The sequence below is a fragment of the Convolutriloba macropyga genome, chromosome 2 (genome assembly GCF_964194025.1).
Source record: "Convolutriloba macropyga chromosome 2, txConMacr16.3, whole genome shotgun sequence".
Classification (NCBI taxonomy): Eukaryota; Metazoa; Xenacoelomorpha; order Acoela; family Convolutidae; genus Convolutriloba; species Convolutriloba macropyga.
The window spans coordinates 79,358,366-79,372,128 of record NC_134469.1 but is presented as its reverse complement, the minus strand read 5'-3'; the positions used below and the strand labels follow the sequence as shown (position 1 = coordinate 79,372,128).

Sequence of the window (13,763 nt, the reverse complement as noted above, 5' to 3'; positions counted from 1 at the left end):
ATAATTTCCTTTTCACTCCTTCTCTTATTCCATCGATAAAAAAGCGATCATTTTTATGATCTTGCTTATAACAGTAGGGACAGGAGCGACAAAACCTAAACACACAAAACACAATCAGTTTTGATGAAAACAGTTAAAGCACAAACACAAAAAACTTACTCGTCAACTACACGTGTGAGACCTCCTAAGTAACTTGGCATCCGAAAGCCAGCATTCATCAAGGCTTTTCTCAAATAACGTTTTCCCCGTCTATGACGATCAAATTTATAGTGGACTTTGTCAAGTTCACGCTGCACCTGCTCCATCGTAGGCACAACTCCACCAGAAAATAACAAGTCCTCTCCATCAAATTTGAATTCGGAAAACCGTTTAATAAATAACTCTCGTTCATCGTCGAGAAAGTCAATGTTTTTGTCCCAATCATGATGATTATTGAAGGCAATTATTGCCGCCATCAACTTAGGCTCCATTGTATCTTAAAAAAAATTCTTACTTAATATGAGCGTTCACCAAGATTCTTAGAAAAACAAAACGCAGAAAGTAAAGAAGTCAAATTAAGTAGTTGTCAAAGGTAGTTGAGTCTAAGTAGAGTCTTGAGTTTATTCTTCAAGCAATGAGTTTGTAAACTCCATAACAGAAGGAGAAGAGAGAGCACTTGCAACAGCAAAGAAAGGAAATGACAGCCAGCGCTATCATTAGCCAATCAACCTCTGATCCCTCTGAGGAAGCACAGGAGAAGGGAGACGACTCACTCCACACTTTGTTGCCTCCAACGACAACAAAACTGCCATTTTGGCAACAGTTCACGATGTGGCCACGCCACTCAATTTGCTGACAGCCGAAGCTGACAGCGAACAAAAGAAAGCAAAGTACAACTTTCAACATTTCAACTGAAAACAGCCTTCAGCTAACTTACCTGCAAAACAGACTTAGTTTACCTGAACCTTTCTCAGCAAAAGAGAAAAGTGATGAAAATTAAATCTAAAACAAATCAGAAGGTTAAATAGTTCAAAAATCCATTAATGTTTAGATGAGGCTTGCATCAACCTTGAATATCCTACTAACGAGTATTTTATCAATCAAAGCAGACGACCCGAAGAAAACTTACGACGACGTATTACAAAAAGGAATCTTATTTAATGAAGAATCAAAAATATTATTGGCAGAGAAATTTGTCCCAGTCCAGTTTTTGGTTCCTTTCCCAAAGTACAACTTCAGCGTGAAGCCAGAACTGAAAGCACTTTTACGAAACTTGAATGAGAAATGGAATCTACCATCAGCATCTTGCCCACTGGATTTTTCAACAAACTTTCAGGCCAATACCTCGTCTTTTAATGTAGATTGGCTACTAAGAAAAGTCGAAAATGAAGTAAAAAAATCACAAACAGACGTTGATCTTATTAGAAATGAAACAGCTACATTCCTTAAAAATGAAGACAAACGACCATCAAGAAAAAGAAGGGGAGCCCACGTAGGAGCCCTTGCAATGGCTGGAATTGGGCTCTTTGGATCAGGGATGATGGTCGGAGGATCAGCCAATTGTGGACTGACAGGTATCTTTGGTTCATGCCAAGATCAGGCAAAAGAAAATGCAGCAAACATTGAACATTTGGGCACAGTTACTACAATTCTAGTCGACCACGTATCGAAAATGAAAACAGACAACGACGCAAAATTCTTCATTGTAAGCAATAAATTAGCGGAAATAGAGGAAGCACGAAAACAGATGACAGAAACTTTAAATAAGAACTGGCAAGTTGTACAAGAACAATTGAAGGCCATTGAAAATAATTTTCATATATTGAGAGATTGCACCCAATTGTTTTTTTCAAATCAACAACTGAATTTCAATTTTGACACCACAGCATCACTTCTGTCACTGTTGTACGCTGATGTTAAAAGCTATAGAGCCGCGGTGTACACTTATCGAACAAACATCCTAAATTCGATCTCGACTTTACTTGAACAGCATCTTCCAATGTCGATCGTACCAAAAGCTTCTTTAATGGCTATTTTACAGTCTGTCGCCGACGAGTTAATTCTTTCTGGAAGCAGACTATCTTTAGCCATACCTCCAAATTCCGACATACTCTCCTATTATGACTCCAAACTTCTGCGTGATGTTATTACAGTCAAAGAAGGGTTGCTGTTAACCCTTGCGATTCCGTTAGCTTCACGACAGACAGTTTTTACTACTTATAGCGCAAAAGTTATTCCAATGCCTCAGGACGAACCGAGAATGTCAATTAAATGGGTTATTGAGGACCCATATCTTGCTATCTCGGAGGATCAAATGGAGTCAATGACACTGTCGCAAGTCCAATTTGATAGTTGCTTAGGCTCATCGCGGTATCGCATTTGCCAGGAGCCTTTGGCATCTCAAGCAAATCATCCCTCATGCCTAGCAACGCTATTTTTGAGCTCACCACTGAAAGCTGCCGAAACATGTGACACGGAAGTTCATTACCTACCGACTCAAGTACAGGCAGACAATCTTGGATACGGCATATGGCTCATTACCTCAGCGACAGATGCGTACGAAATGAGAGAATACAGTCTCGCCTCGAAGCACAAGTCATGGAATCGTCTAATTCCAGGTTGTAAGATCTGTATTATGACAGTGGATTGTGACTTTCAAGTAATAATAGGCGACAATATAAAAATTCGATCAGACTTGGAAAGCTGTGACAAGATTACAGCTAAGTTTATAGATGTTCAACTACCAGACCCCCTTGCACATCTGATGGCATCCATTCCAGACGTTGAACAGCTACCATATTTCGAGTCACGCACCGTAGCAGGCGTAGACCTACTCAGAAAAGTTAGAGCAGAATTATTGTTCAGCCCAAAAGTAAAAAATAGTGAAGACCTAGTCACCGTTGCAAAACCTTTCACTTCTGATATGCTTATGTTAAAGCCCACATTAAAATCTCACTTGAGCGAATATGTTCCCATAAAGATATCCTTGTCCTTGACTGTCATTGTGTTCATTCTCAACCTGGCCTTACATGTGCTGTTCATCTGGTTCTATCATAAATTTAAATTTGTTCGTAAATACTTGCCTAAGTTCTTGACTGCTGATCAACAAATTGAAGTGGTTCATAAACCTATCGCCATCATACACAGTAATGACCCAAATGAGATAGAAGCAGTACATAATATACTGAAAGAGAACAATCATGTTTTTTCATGCGCTTTTAACCGATTAAAAGAGTTGAAAAGTCTTGACGAGGACGAACTAGGACCAAGCTCAAATAAGTCTATGACCAGATCCCAAAAAAGTCTATACCCCAGTGCACCAAATGTCACTGCAGAGTCTATTAACAATCTTGATCGATCATATTCTGTTCAAACTGTTAATCATCCGATAAACCCCTATTCAACCGGTGCAGTTTAAAATTTGTAAAATACTCTTGCAGTACAATATACCGCAGAAACGATGGACTAACAATTGGCAATCAATTGACAAATCAGGTGGAACCAACTATGATACGATCAACTTTCTATGGCCGTAGGAACAGCATCATCAATAAATTCTCAATTATTTATTCTTGGACTTGAATATTCAAATTTGGATCTCGGATACAATATTTTTTACTCGGAATTCTATTGGCCCTTTTGGCTCTTCTTTTCTATTTCGACTGATAACAACTGGACTGGAACAAAGTGGCAAAACTCGTAAAGAAAACTCAATTTTGACCGTCAAAGAAAAATTGTAGTAAGAAAACTTTTGTGCCCGGAAGTTTCCTGAAGTGGGGGAGTGTGACGGTCCTTAAAATTTCGAATCAATTAAACTGATTTAAACATGTACACATTATCAGATAGAATATTCTAGATTGATGCAAGCTGTAACTAATATTTGCTTAGTAAATAGAGAGAGCTAATTTGGTAGTAGCAGAAAGTTAACTATTTTGAAACCTCAAATTTTGCTAATTTTGAGAGAATATACTTACTCAATAAGAATATATAGAAGTTGTCGATCCACAGCATCAGAAGACAAACCGCTCAGCTGAAAACCTAAATAATCAAAACCCATTTTGGAAATTGTGCATGCACACACGCAAACAACTTGATTAGTACATTCATGCAGTAAATCTAACTACCTCGTGCAACAAGAAGATAAGAATTCAGCACACCACAGGTAGTTTCTTAGATCATCGATTGTACTCCAATTAGCCCTATGAACAGATAACGATAGATTTATTTCAATTTCAGTGGAGCAGAATGCGAGGTTATAGCAATGCTGATGCTGTTTCTGTCAGTGTTGGGATCCATGTTCAACATATGCGTGCTGGTAGTGTACGGCGGGAAGAGGAACAAGTGCACATTCGAAGTGTTTGTTTTCTTCCTGGCGGGCATCAATCTCTCTGGATCCATGCTAGCAATGCCAGTCGAGACTGTATTTGTCTGGGCAAGCAGCCCCGAAGATTGCAACTCGCCGCCGTAAGTTGGCTCATTATGCTTGGCCCAATAACAATTATATTCGAGATTGAGACACAATTTTGGTAAGGGTAATTGGTCAGATTTAACGTACTCAGAATTTTTCGGTAAATATGAAAAATTATCATCACTTTCTGAGAATTCCAAGCTCAGAGAGTAAATCTTAATTTAAGGTATTTTTTTTGGGGGGGGGGCGTGTTTTGAAATAAATGTTTTTCATAAGTTTTTCTCTATTAACTGTTTTTCATACAAATTTACTGGATGACGGTTGAGTTTTCTATTAAGCGCGGCAGTCTATCTGATCCAAGGGATCGAACCTGAGATTCTAATGAACCGCTGATTTAGTAATTATCAAATGTGCTGTCTTAATTTTGTTTTTAGTTGCTCTCGAACGAAGTTTGATGCAATTATTGTATGCGTGTTTTCTATGCAAAATTTTTGGTTGACCGTTTCGTCATTTTTGTTCTGGAAAATGTTTGACTTCCTTAGTGACTTTTCAAAGCTGGTCTTTTTCATGTTTGAGTGATCTCAATTGCTCCCACTCCTAATTAAAGCTTGTTACTAAAATCAAGTGATTGTAAGATAAGAATTCACAAGAGACTAGTAGCCGAGTGGTTAATGCATTTAGCGAGAACTCTCAAATGTCGGTGGCTGGAATCCCTCCCTGGTCGCTTTTTGCACCCATAAAGTAAAGTTGATCTAGGCTACAGCCCTCGGTCAAAATTGCCCCGCCTGTAGTTTGAGAGCAATTTATTCGACACTAATTGGTTTGTTTTTGTCAGGGTCTTTCGTTTGTATTAAGTATAATATTTTTGATCTTCTTATTAATTAATTCGTAATTGCTCTCAGATGAAGTTTCAATCCGGTTAGTTTAATTAGCTTTAGTCCGGTTTGTCGTGTTAATGCAAATAATTTGTTTGTCAGAGTGACGTTTAGGTGCACTTAATTATGAGAAAACATCACTGCAATGTCAACTGCTAAGCTGGGTCAAATGGTAGAGGCGTGAATTAACAGAGGGAGTGAAATGATATGGTGTTAAGTTATATAGCCTTATAATATGAGGGGTTAAATGAATCGGGGTGAAGAAAAATAGAACCCCTTAACTTGTACTAATAAAAATCAAATAGAAAATGAGCTGAAAGTTATTTCAATTTTTACCACTCTATTGTGTTGTAGTGTTGTAAAAAAATCCCCCCCCCCCCCCCCGCTGAAGCACTTTTTAATTGTTCCCTGATCCGCCTCTCGTTTAACAGAAATCCGTCCAATCTTAGCTTCTTGTGTTCTTGGTTATTAATAGCCGCACAGCGATAGCTGGGGCTATTATTGGCCTTCTCTTGGTTTTTTACAATTCAAAGAATTTGAATTGTATTGGGGCGCTGTCTTTTTTTAAAGATCTGTTCACACATTTTCATGATTTTTGAAGTCAAATTGGAGTGGTGATTTTGGTCGCGCCGAAAGAGGAAATGGAGCGAAAAAGCGAGTGGTTTTGCGGCGTGCATTTTTTTCGCTCTAATTTTAAAGTAGAGTGAGAAAACGGTGTTTGAACAAAAATTCGGTTTCTCGGTAGTGGTTTTTTGTTCTTATGCGGCAATTTCGCTCTGATTTTTACTGTTTTTTCAATTTTTTGGATCGGATTTTTTCTAAATAGTTTTCCCAATCCATTCACAGCTCATTCTGGACCTAGTTTTTTGTTAGAATCAAAATTACATATCTCACTAGTGGTTTTTGTTCTCCCTAGCAGCATTTTGACATTGATATTCTGTTTTTTTTTTGTTTTTTTCATCTGATTTTTTTTAGAAATGGTTTTCCCAATTCACTCATTGTCCATTCTAGGTCTAGATGTTTGTTAAGTCAATGAAAATTCTTTGAATTGTACGTCAGGACTTGTCCTGCTATGTTTTATTTCGTCGTCATGATTTTTGTTACGACCATATGACGTCACAGCCACTTTTTTTTCATTCGTTCATGCAATTTCAACTGAATTGCACGTGTGACGTCACTTTTCGCTCTTAGTGGAGCGAGTTTTTTTTTGTTCATGCGCGTGATTAAATTTTTTGTCACACTTGACTTACCTCACTCTCAAATGACTTCATCAAATTGAAATTGACTTTTATTTACTTTAATTCAAAGAGATAAGGTCAAATGGGTGTGTGTCACTCTAAATGAAGGTTATTTGAGATCAGCTAATAGTGGCAGCAATAACTTATACAGATTTTTTATTCAAAATATAACAGATCAGCCTTCAATGAAAAGACGAATTTTTTTGGTCTGTCTTTTTTACTGTTTTTTTTTAGACTGCCGATCTACGAATCTATTGCGGCTTGTTTCTGGCAATCTGCCAGCTATGTTTGAAAAATGAAATTTTGTGCAAATATTTTGTCTACAAAATGAAATCGAACAAAATTTTAGCTTAGTTAATTTTTGGTGCTAACAAATTTGGAACTGCGAAGGAAAGACTTCCGTCGGACTTCAACATCCGGGTTAATTTAGATTAGCCAATTGAATTGGCCTCTTCCATAACTAATGAATCATAGCTTTTCTAATGAAAATTGGTTTGATTGAGCGATAGGTAGTTCCACTCAAAGTAAATTAGGTGGAACTTTTCTGTCTGCGGGATGAAGTTTATAATTTTATTTGGCAAGTTAAAGCTATACTTGTTTTTACCGTATGTATTTCAATTGTTTTTCATATGCGTCAAATGTGTCGTCCAATATATCTTTGTTTTATTTGAGTCTTTCATTTGGTATAAAATAGTTTTTTTCCTCTTAATTGTGAACTGCGTTGAAATCTTATCTCCTGGCATTGATGAAATCGTGTTTCTTTTGTTCAGCTGTTTATCCAATAGGCAAAAATAAATAAAAGATGTGCACCGTCGCCTTTAATTTGTTGCCTAATGTGTCAAAAATAAGATTTTTAAGTCTTTAAAAAGGTTGTCAGGTGGAAATTAGGCACTGCAGACGCATATCTGATGGAATCTAGTGGCAACTTTATGCGCTGTTATAGCAGATTGTGACGCACGATTGTTCTCAAGGGGCTAATAGTCCATGTATTGCCGGAGGAGAAGTCTAACGCCATGTTTTGAGATCAATTGTAAAAAATAGTGTTATCTCGCAATTTTGGCTAGTTGGTTAACCTTGGCACGGAGAAAAAGGTTAAATTTAAAATGGCTATGCTATACTGGTAAAATTTTGTGCATTTCTATTTTTGCTTACTGGAAGGAGTGAAAATGCCCTTTCCTGTGAACAATATTTTTGTTTTCTTATTTATTAACCAACCAGAGCCTGTTGTGCGCTGAATATGATTTTTGTACGCTGATAAGAGTTGGTACTATCCATAATTAGCAGACACTAATTATGAAGGTGTGAAAAAACAATTATAGATGATCATAATGGTCTACTGGGGGTGGGGGTGTGGTTGTTTTATTGTCTGAATAGTTGTGTCGCTGTAAATTGTTTGTAGTCGTCTTCGAAAAAATTAAGGCAGAAAATGGTTAAATTTGATCAGAAGTACGAAAGCTTTGGCTTTACCGCACCAGAAGTTCTCAAATATTTTGAGGCTGTTACCGTTTGTGTCGTGTTTTTAATATTTTGGGTCTTTCCCTTTATTGCCCCCATGCTTAGTGGTCAGATAACCTGTAGCCCTCCATCATAGTAATTAAACCACAATGGGGTTACAATTTCATGGGGGGGTGTAATGGGAAAGACCTAAAATTTTTGTCTATCCGATCGGATTTTTTTTGTGATTTTTATGAAGTTAGAATTCTGATTTTTGCGTTATCAGAATTGACCCCGTAGTCTCAATTTAAAGCAGCTGAGCTCAAATGGCAGCAATCTACTACTGTAAATCACATGAATTAGTATATGCGCACCAAAATTGGTTCACTTTTCTCAATTAAATCGCAGTAGTGGCCTATAGCTCTAAAAAAATCCTAAAACATCCTTTAAAGACACCCCCCAGACGTACTAGGGGACACAGGCAGAGAATATCTCTTAACTTATTGACCTGACTTCCCCGTCCGACTTGACTTAGTTATTTTAATGGACTTCAGTAAACTAATTCTAAGTAACACATCTGAACCAAGTTTGTTTGAGAATTTGTTGTTGCTCAATTTTATAAGTAAAAGATCCGCTCTTTTTAATTGCTCTCAAACGACTGTTTGTAGCAACTGTGTTCTTTTTAATGCAATTTTTCGCTTGACCTATTTTTCGTTTGACCCTTTGACTTTTCGTGCTAAAGACGGAATAAAAGGTCGCGCCCGGAGGGCATTAAGTTCTCTTAGAGCCTTACGGCTCATTGGCCTCTTATTATGTGATTCACCAAAACTGCTCAAGAGACATAGATGCATTGTGTGATCGGCGGTTCTTAGAGTTTGACTACATCCCACTTAACCCCCTTCCACTTAACCAGCACCCCACCTCATTTCAACCGTAACCGCAACTGGGCTCACTCCTCCCTAGCCCCAATGCTCATTCCCCTCTATTACGCTAAAGCGGCCGTCCCTAAGCCGCAGCTAGCTACTGAGGAAGCGAACCGCTCGCCATTTGTCTGATAGCATTTTTGCCGAACGCTAGTCAGTTATGTTATGAATTGCGTCAATCAGATTTTTGTTTCTCTATAAATACTTTTCCCACCATCTCAACATACTGCTGCGTAATTTTCTTACCTCTCTATGCTAGTTTAAATGTTTGCTATTCCGGCTTAATCGGCGTCCACAAAACCGCTGCTCGACAGACGGATTCGATGTCGGAAAATGAAATCAAATCAAGTGAAATAAAGCCATGAGGCTTTGGTTTAATTGCCCGTTACTTAAACTAAGTCATAGAATTAATCGTGGCTATTTTCTGGCAATTTTACAGATATGTTAATGAATTTTGCTCTCAAAAGAAGTTTTTAGTAATTATATATCTCTTGTTGTTTTTCCGAATTTTTGCTTGACCAATTTTTTTGTCTGAATTTTCTGACTTCTCATCCTCCAAAACAGGATAAACAGATGAAGCCCGGAGGGCACTAGTCTCTAAGTAACTAAGTATAGGATTCAGTGAAAAAATTTTACGAGACAAATTCATGATATGAAGGGGGTTCTTGGAGTTTGACCCCTCCTCTTTTAGATCCCCTCACTTGGCCCATCAACCCTTTTTCGTTCTGCGTGATATAAAGTTCTCTTTCAGTCAAAGTGTCAGCGGCTGAACTCAAGTCGCGGGAGCTCACTGCTTAATGTCAAATGAAAAATTCTCCAATATTAGTCTAATTTTTTTCTCTTATTAGTGGTTTTATTAGTGGTTGTAGTGCTATGTAATAACCTCCGATGACCTTGAAGCACCCCCCCTTTGTAAACCCCGACTGAAGCGGACTACAGTAGATTCGAACTTTCACTAGTTGTTCGAGAGCAATTCTGCCGACGTTGGTCGGTTATGCTATAAGCTCTGTGTGAAGAGGAAATCTGATTATTTGTGGCTAGGTTGTGTTCTGTTGTGTTGTAGTGACAGTCTGACGATTGTGACTATGGTTCTGGAGTGTGCATCCATTTTGTCTCTGCTGAACATAGCTGTGGACAGGTATTTCTCCATCTGCTGGCCCACGCGCACATTCATAACAGAATCCAGGGCCAAAATCCTCTGTGGCATTGTCTCTCTGATCGCACTCATGCTGGGAGTGATCCCCCTCTGTTAGTACTCTCTTTCCCCCTAGTTCACTTGTCATTCTATTGTAGAAATGTGCATTAAAACAAACAAATGCAACTTTTGAAATTTTGAAAAAACCAAACCTACTGTGTTAGCTTTTAAAATGAAAATTTACTTTCATAATCTGGTCTAAAACCTCAGGTAATCTATACGACCTTAAGAATTGCGCTAACTCTCCGAAGTAAATTCTTGCTCGATGTTACGGAGGGGGGGGGGGGGGGGGGGGTCTAAGCAGGCCTAATAACTGTGAAAATGGAACAGTACTGGATTCGAACCAGCATCTCTTACTTGCAAGTCTAGTTTTCTAACCATTACTCCAACTGGTCTTAAGCTCTCTCACTTGGACATCTCTTATAGCCCCCTTTTCTCATTTTTTTCTTGTTCCTCAAGGCTTCATTTATCTGGCCAAGCAAACGTTGAACAAGAAGAGCTTCTTCTTAAGCTATATTAAGCTTATTTCATGCACAATTTACATTAGATTGTTATCTCACAACCTTCTAACACTTGCTTTTTGCCATTGCTTGTTTTTAAGAAAGTTGAAGTAGTTCTACCAGATAGCTTGAGCATAAAATTCTCGAGAGTTTCTGAATAATTTGGATACTATGCGCAGATTTTAGTTTACAAATAGCTATCGGTCTATATATTAAACCTTTGTTAACTGACTCGGTAACTAAATAAGATTCAAGGCATTTCTGTTTTGTAAATTTTAATAAATTTAGTAATTTGTATTTAGAAAATTCTTTCAAAATTTTTGTTTTATGAAAATATGCCTGTCCAGCTCAAGTGTTCGATGTTTAGTTCTCTCGGACAAGTTGCTAGAAGTGCACCTGATCTACTCCGTTTCGGCGGCTCTGGTGCTGTTGACTATCACCCTGTTGTACATTATGGTGTTCCTCAAGGTCCGATCCACTGCCTCCCGATTCAAGAAGAACCGATTCCAGGCTAGTTATTTTTCATATATACAGGAATTCACCATGCCGAGATTGTCTTAAAGGCTGCCAATTATTCCAGCAATAAAATATGGGTAAATATGTATGCTGGGCCATAATTTTTCTGACCTAAATTAATGAAGGGTTTTTGTTAAGCCAATCTTGACCGACCGAAGTTCATCGTAGAAAATTTTGAGTGGCGTTACTAGAGTGACCGTCAAGCGCAGAATATTTTAATTGGATGGTTTTCTTAAATTTCGGGCAGTTTTTCGAGCAGTCGAGGTTTAAAGTGTTTATGAACATAGCAATTTTTACGCCAATTTTGCAAAATTCTGTTATTTGAGCAAAATACGTTATTTACAAAAATGAAATTAGTTACTAATAAGGAATTCTCTTATTTGTTCACCAATTTTACAAAGCTGTTTTTATGACCTAGTTCTATCATTTTGGGTAGTGCCTGGCTAATTTAGCCAAAAACCAGATAAATTGACTATGAATCAGGTTATTTCATCTATTTTTGTCCCTTTGTTTACCAAAAAAATGCCATAGAAATTTCGTTTGAAGCGCCAAATTTATGACGATGAAACAGAATTATTGGACTTCCTAATTACTTTGAGTATCTATTTTTTTTTACTTTATAATATAGATTTATATTATTGATGGCTTGGTAAAAGCAGCAACAGCGATAGCGTTTATTGGCGTTCTTTTGTTTTTTACGACTCGAAGAGGGGTGTTGATATTCTACAGGTTGTTTAAGCTGAAGCAAGTTCGTTCATGAAATTAGGAGCTGCTTGTAATATGCAAGTTCGAAGGTCATTTTGAGAAGTTTCCTTCCCATAACAGTCCTTTCTCCCTTTTCAAACCTACCTGCTAGTCTTATCGACCACCATAAACCACGCCACCCCCCTCCGCCCGCCAATTAACCTATTACCAAGCACCCCCCACTACCCACACCACATAACTACACCCCAAACCTACATACATCCCGCATGCACCCACGAACCCTCACCCGCAGCCACCCAGACCCCAAAACTAAAAGTTGACAGTCTGAATGATGTCTAGTTTCACTATTCTATTAATTTTTTTGTTGTTGCTTTACTTGATATTCATTTTGAGTTAGGTTAGTGATTATTTTGCCGGCTATCTTTTCTAGCTGAAGCAAGTTTTATCGGAATTTGATTTTTGAATTCTTCATATTCGAACGTTTATCACTTTTTTGGACGTTGACTTCTGTTTCCGAACCTTGGAATTTAACAGTAGCTCAGTTTGTAATATACAAAGTGCTGGTAATATTCAAGAAAATGTCATTTCGAGATTTCCTGATACCGTAAGTCCTATTACCTATCTAACCTCCCCCCTCCCCCTCCCCCACCACCCTAACCGCCCAAAACTTACCAACCCCCCTCTTGTAGCCCCCTCACACCCCAACTATCGACCCGCCGACAAACCCCAACGCATTCCTAAACCCCAAACATTTACCCCTGCCTACCTACGCCCCTGGGAACGTATATAGCACCTGCCTACACCCCCACTACCTTAATCCCCCACCCCCTCCCCACCCAAAATACCTGCCCCAACTTCCAGTTTTTTCCGGTATTCTGCCGGCTATGTTTTGTCAAGATTTCTGCTACAACCATATGACGTCAAGCTCAATTCGAATATGCTTTTTGTTCATCCATTCATGCAATTCCGACAGAATTGCGTTTGGCAGCATTTTTAATTCTTATTTGAGCAAGTTTTGTTCATTGGGTTTGGTCTAACCTCAAATCACTCTACAAAAGCAATTTTTATTATTGAGTCTCCAATTAAGTTCTGTGAATTAAGTTCTGTTAACTTTATTAATAGCCGCGTCTCATGGGCTATTATTTAGGCGATCTCTTTTTTTACAGTCTCCTTTTTTACAATCTCCTTTTTTACAATTTCCTTTTTTGTATTGGGGCGCTGTGTCTTTTTTAAAGATGTTTTCATCTATTTTTCAATGACTTTGATCTTTTTCAATGACTCTGCCGAGATGGATGTTTTTTAGTTCGCTTTACTTTTCGATCAAGTATTTCGTTTTACATGTCACGATTTTTGTTTGACTTCTGACTTACTTCACTCACTGTGCCAACTGAATTGATTTCAGATTCTTTCTCGCGTTGAATTACGCTATGTGGTGTATACTGTCAAAATCAAAAGAGACGGGATAAACCGATAAAGCCCGGTCATTAAGTCAATGAGACTTATGTTATCGAGGTTCATTCGAGTGTTTGTTAGCTGACATTTTAAGCTTTTGAACTTTCAGTTTAGAAGCTGAATTAAGCATAGTTTTAGAATCTAACTGAAAATGTACGCCAAATTAGAAAATTAGAAATTTCGTTTCAACAAATTTTTTGATACTTTTTGAAAATTAGGTGTCAAATTAAAAAAATAATGTAATATAAAACAATAACCAGATTCTTTTATATTGCATCAGAGAGAATTATTAAGGATTTAAATTAATAAGACATTATAGAGAGCAACAATTTTTGGCAAACATTAAGAGTTCTGAAAATTAGATGTATTTGATTAAATCATTGCATGTACAAGATAGATAAATTCTACTCAGGAGCTAATCAATTTACAAGCTGATATATTCCTTCTTTTGCTTCGACAGATGAACTTGTTTTTGTCGCACAAATTTACGATGCGATGCGGTGGGAACGTTATCTGCGCAGGCACATCACCGAGCCTC

The 13,763-nt window shown here is 37.8% G+C and overlaps 2 protein-coding genes across 3 annotated transcripts in view; both read left to right on the top strand.

Moving 5' to 3' along the window:
• LOC142334765 (methylglyoxal reductase DkgA-like) overlaps window positions 1-13,763 on the top strand; it is a 431,775-nt gene that overhangs the window by 23,135 nt on the left and 394,877 nt on the right. The gene's annotated exons all lie outside the window — the stretch shown is intronic.
• LOC142334763 (uncharacterized) overlaps window positions 1-13,763 on the top strand; it is a 45,821-nt gene that overhangs the window by 14,704 nt on the left and 17,354 nt on the right. Inside the window, exons 1-4 of one of the 2 annotated variants that reach the window (XM_075383049.1) lie at window positions 3,430-4,141; window positions 4,216-4,443; window positions 9,921-10,105; window positions 10,920-11,062. In XM_075383049.1, the coding sequence (XP_075239164.1) occupies window positions 4,241-4,443; window positions 9,921-10,105; window positions 10,920-11,062 (531 nt within the window). In that variant the 5' untranslated portion in view covers window positions 3,430-4,141; window positions 4,216-4,240. Of the gene's footprint in view, window positions 1-3,429; window positions 4,142-4,215; window positions 4,444-9,920; window positions 10,106-10,919; window positions 11,063-13,763 lie in introns of those variants that run through there. The other variant, XM_075383048.1, reaches the window with a different exon arrangement.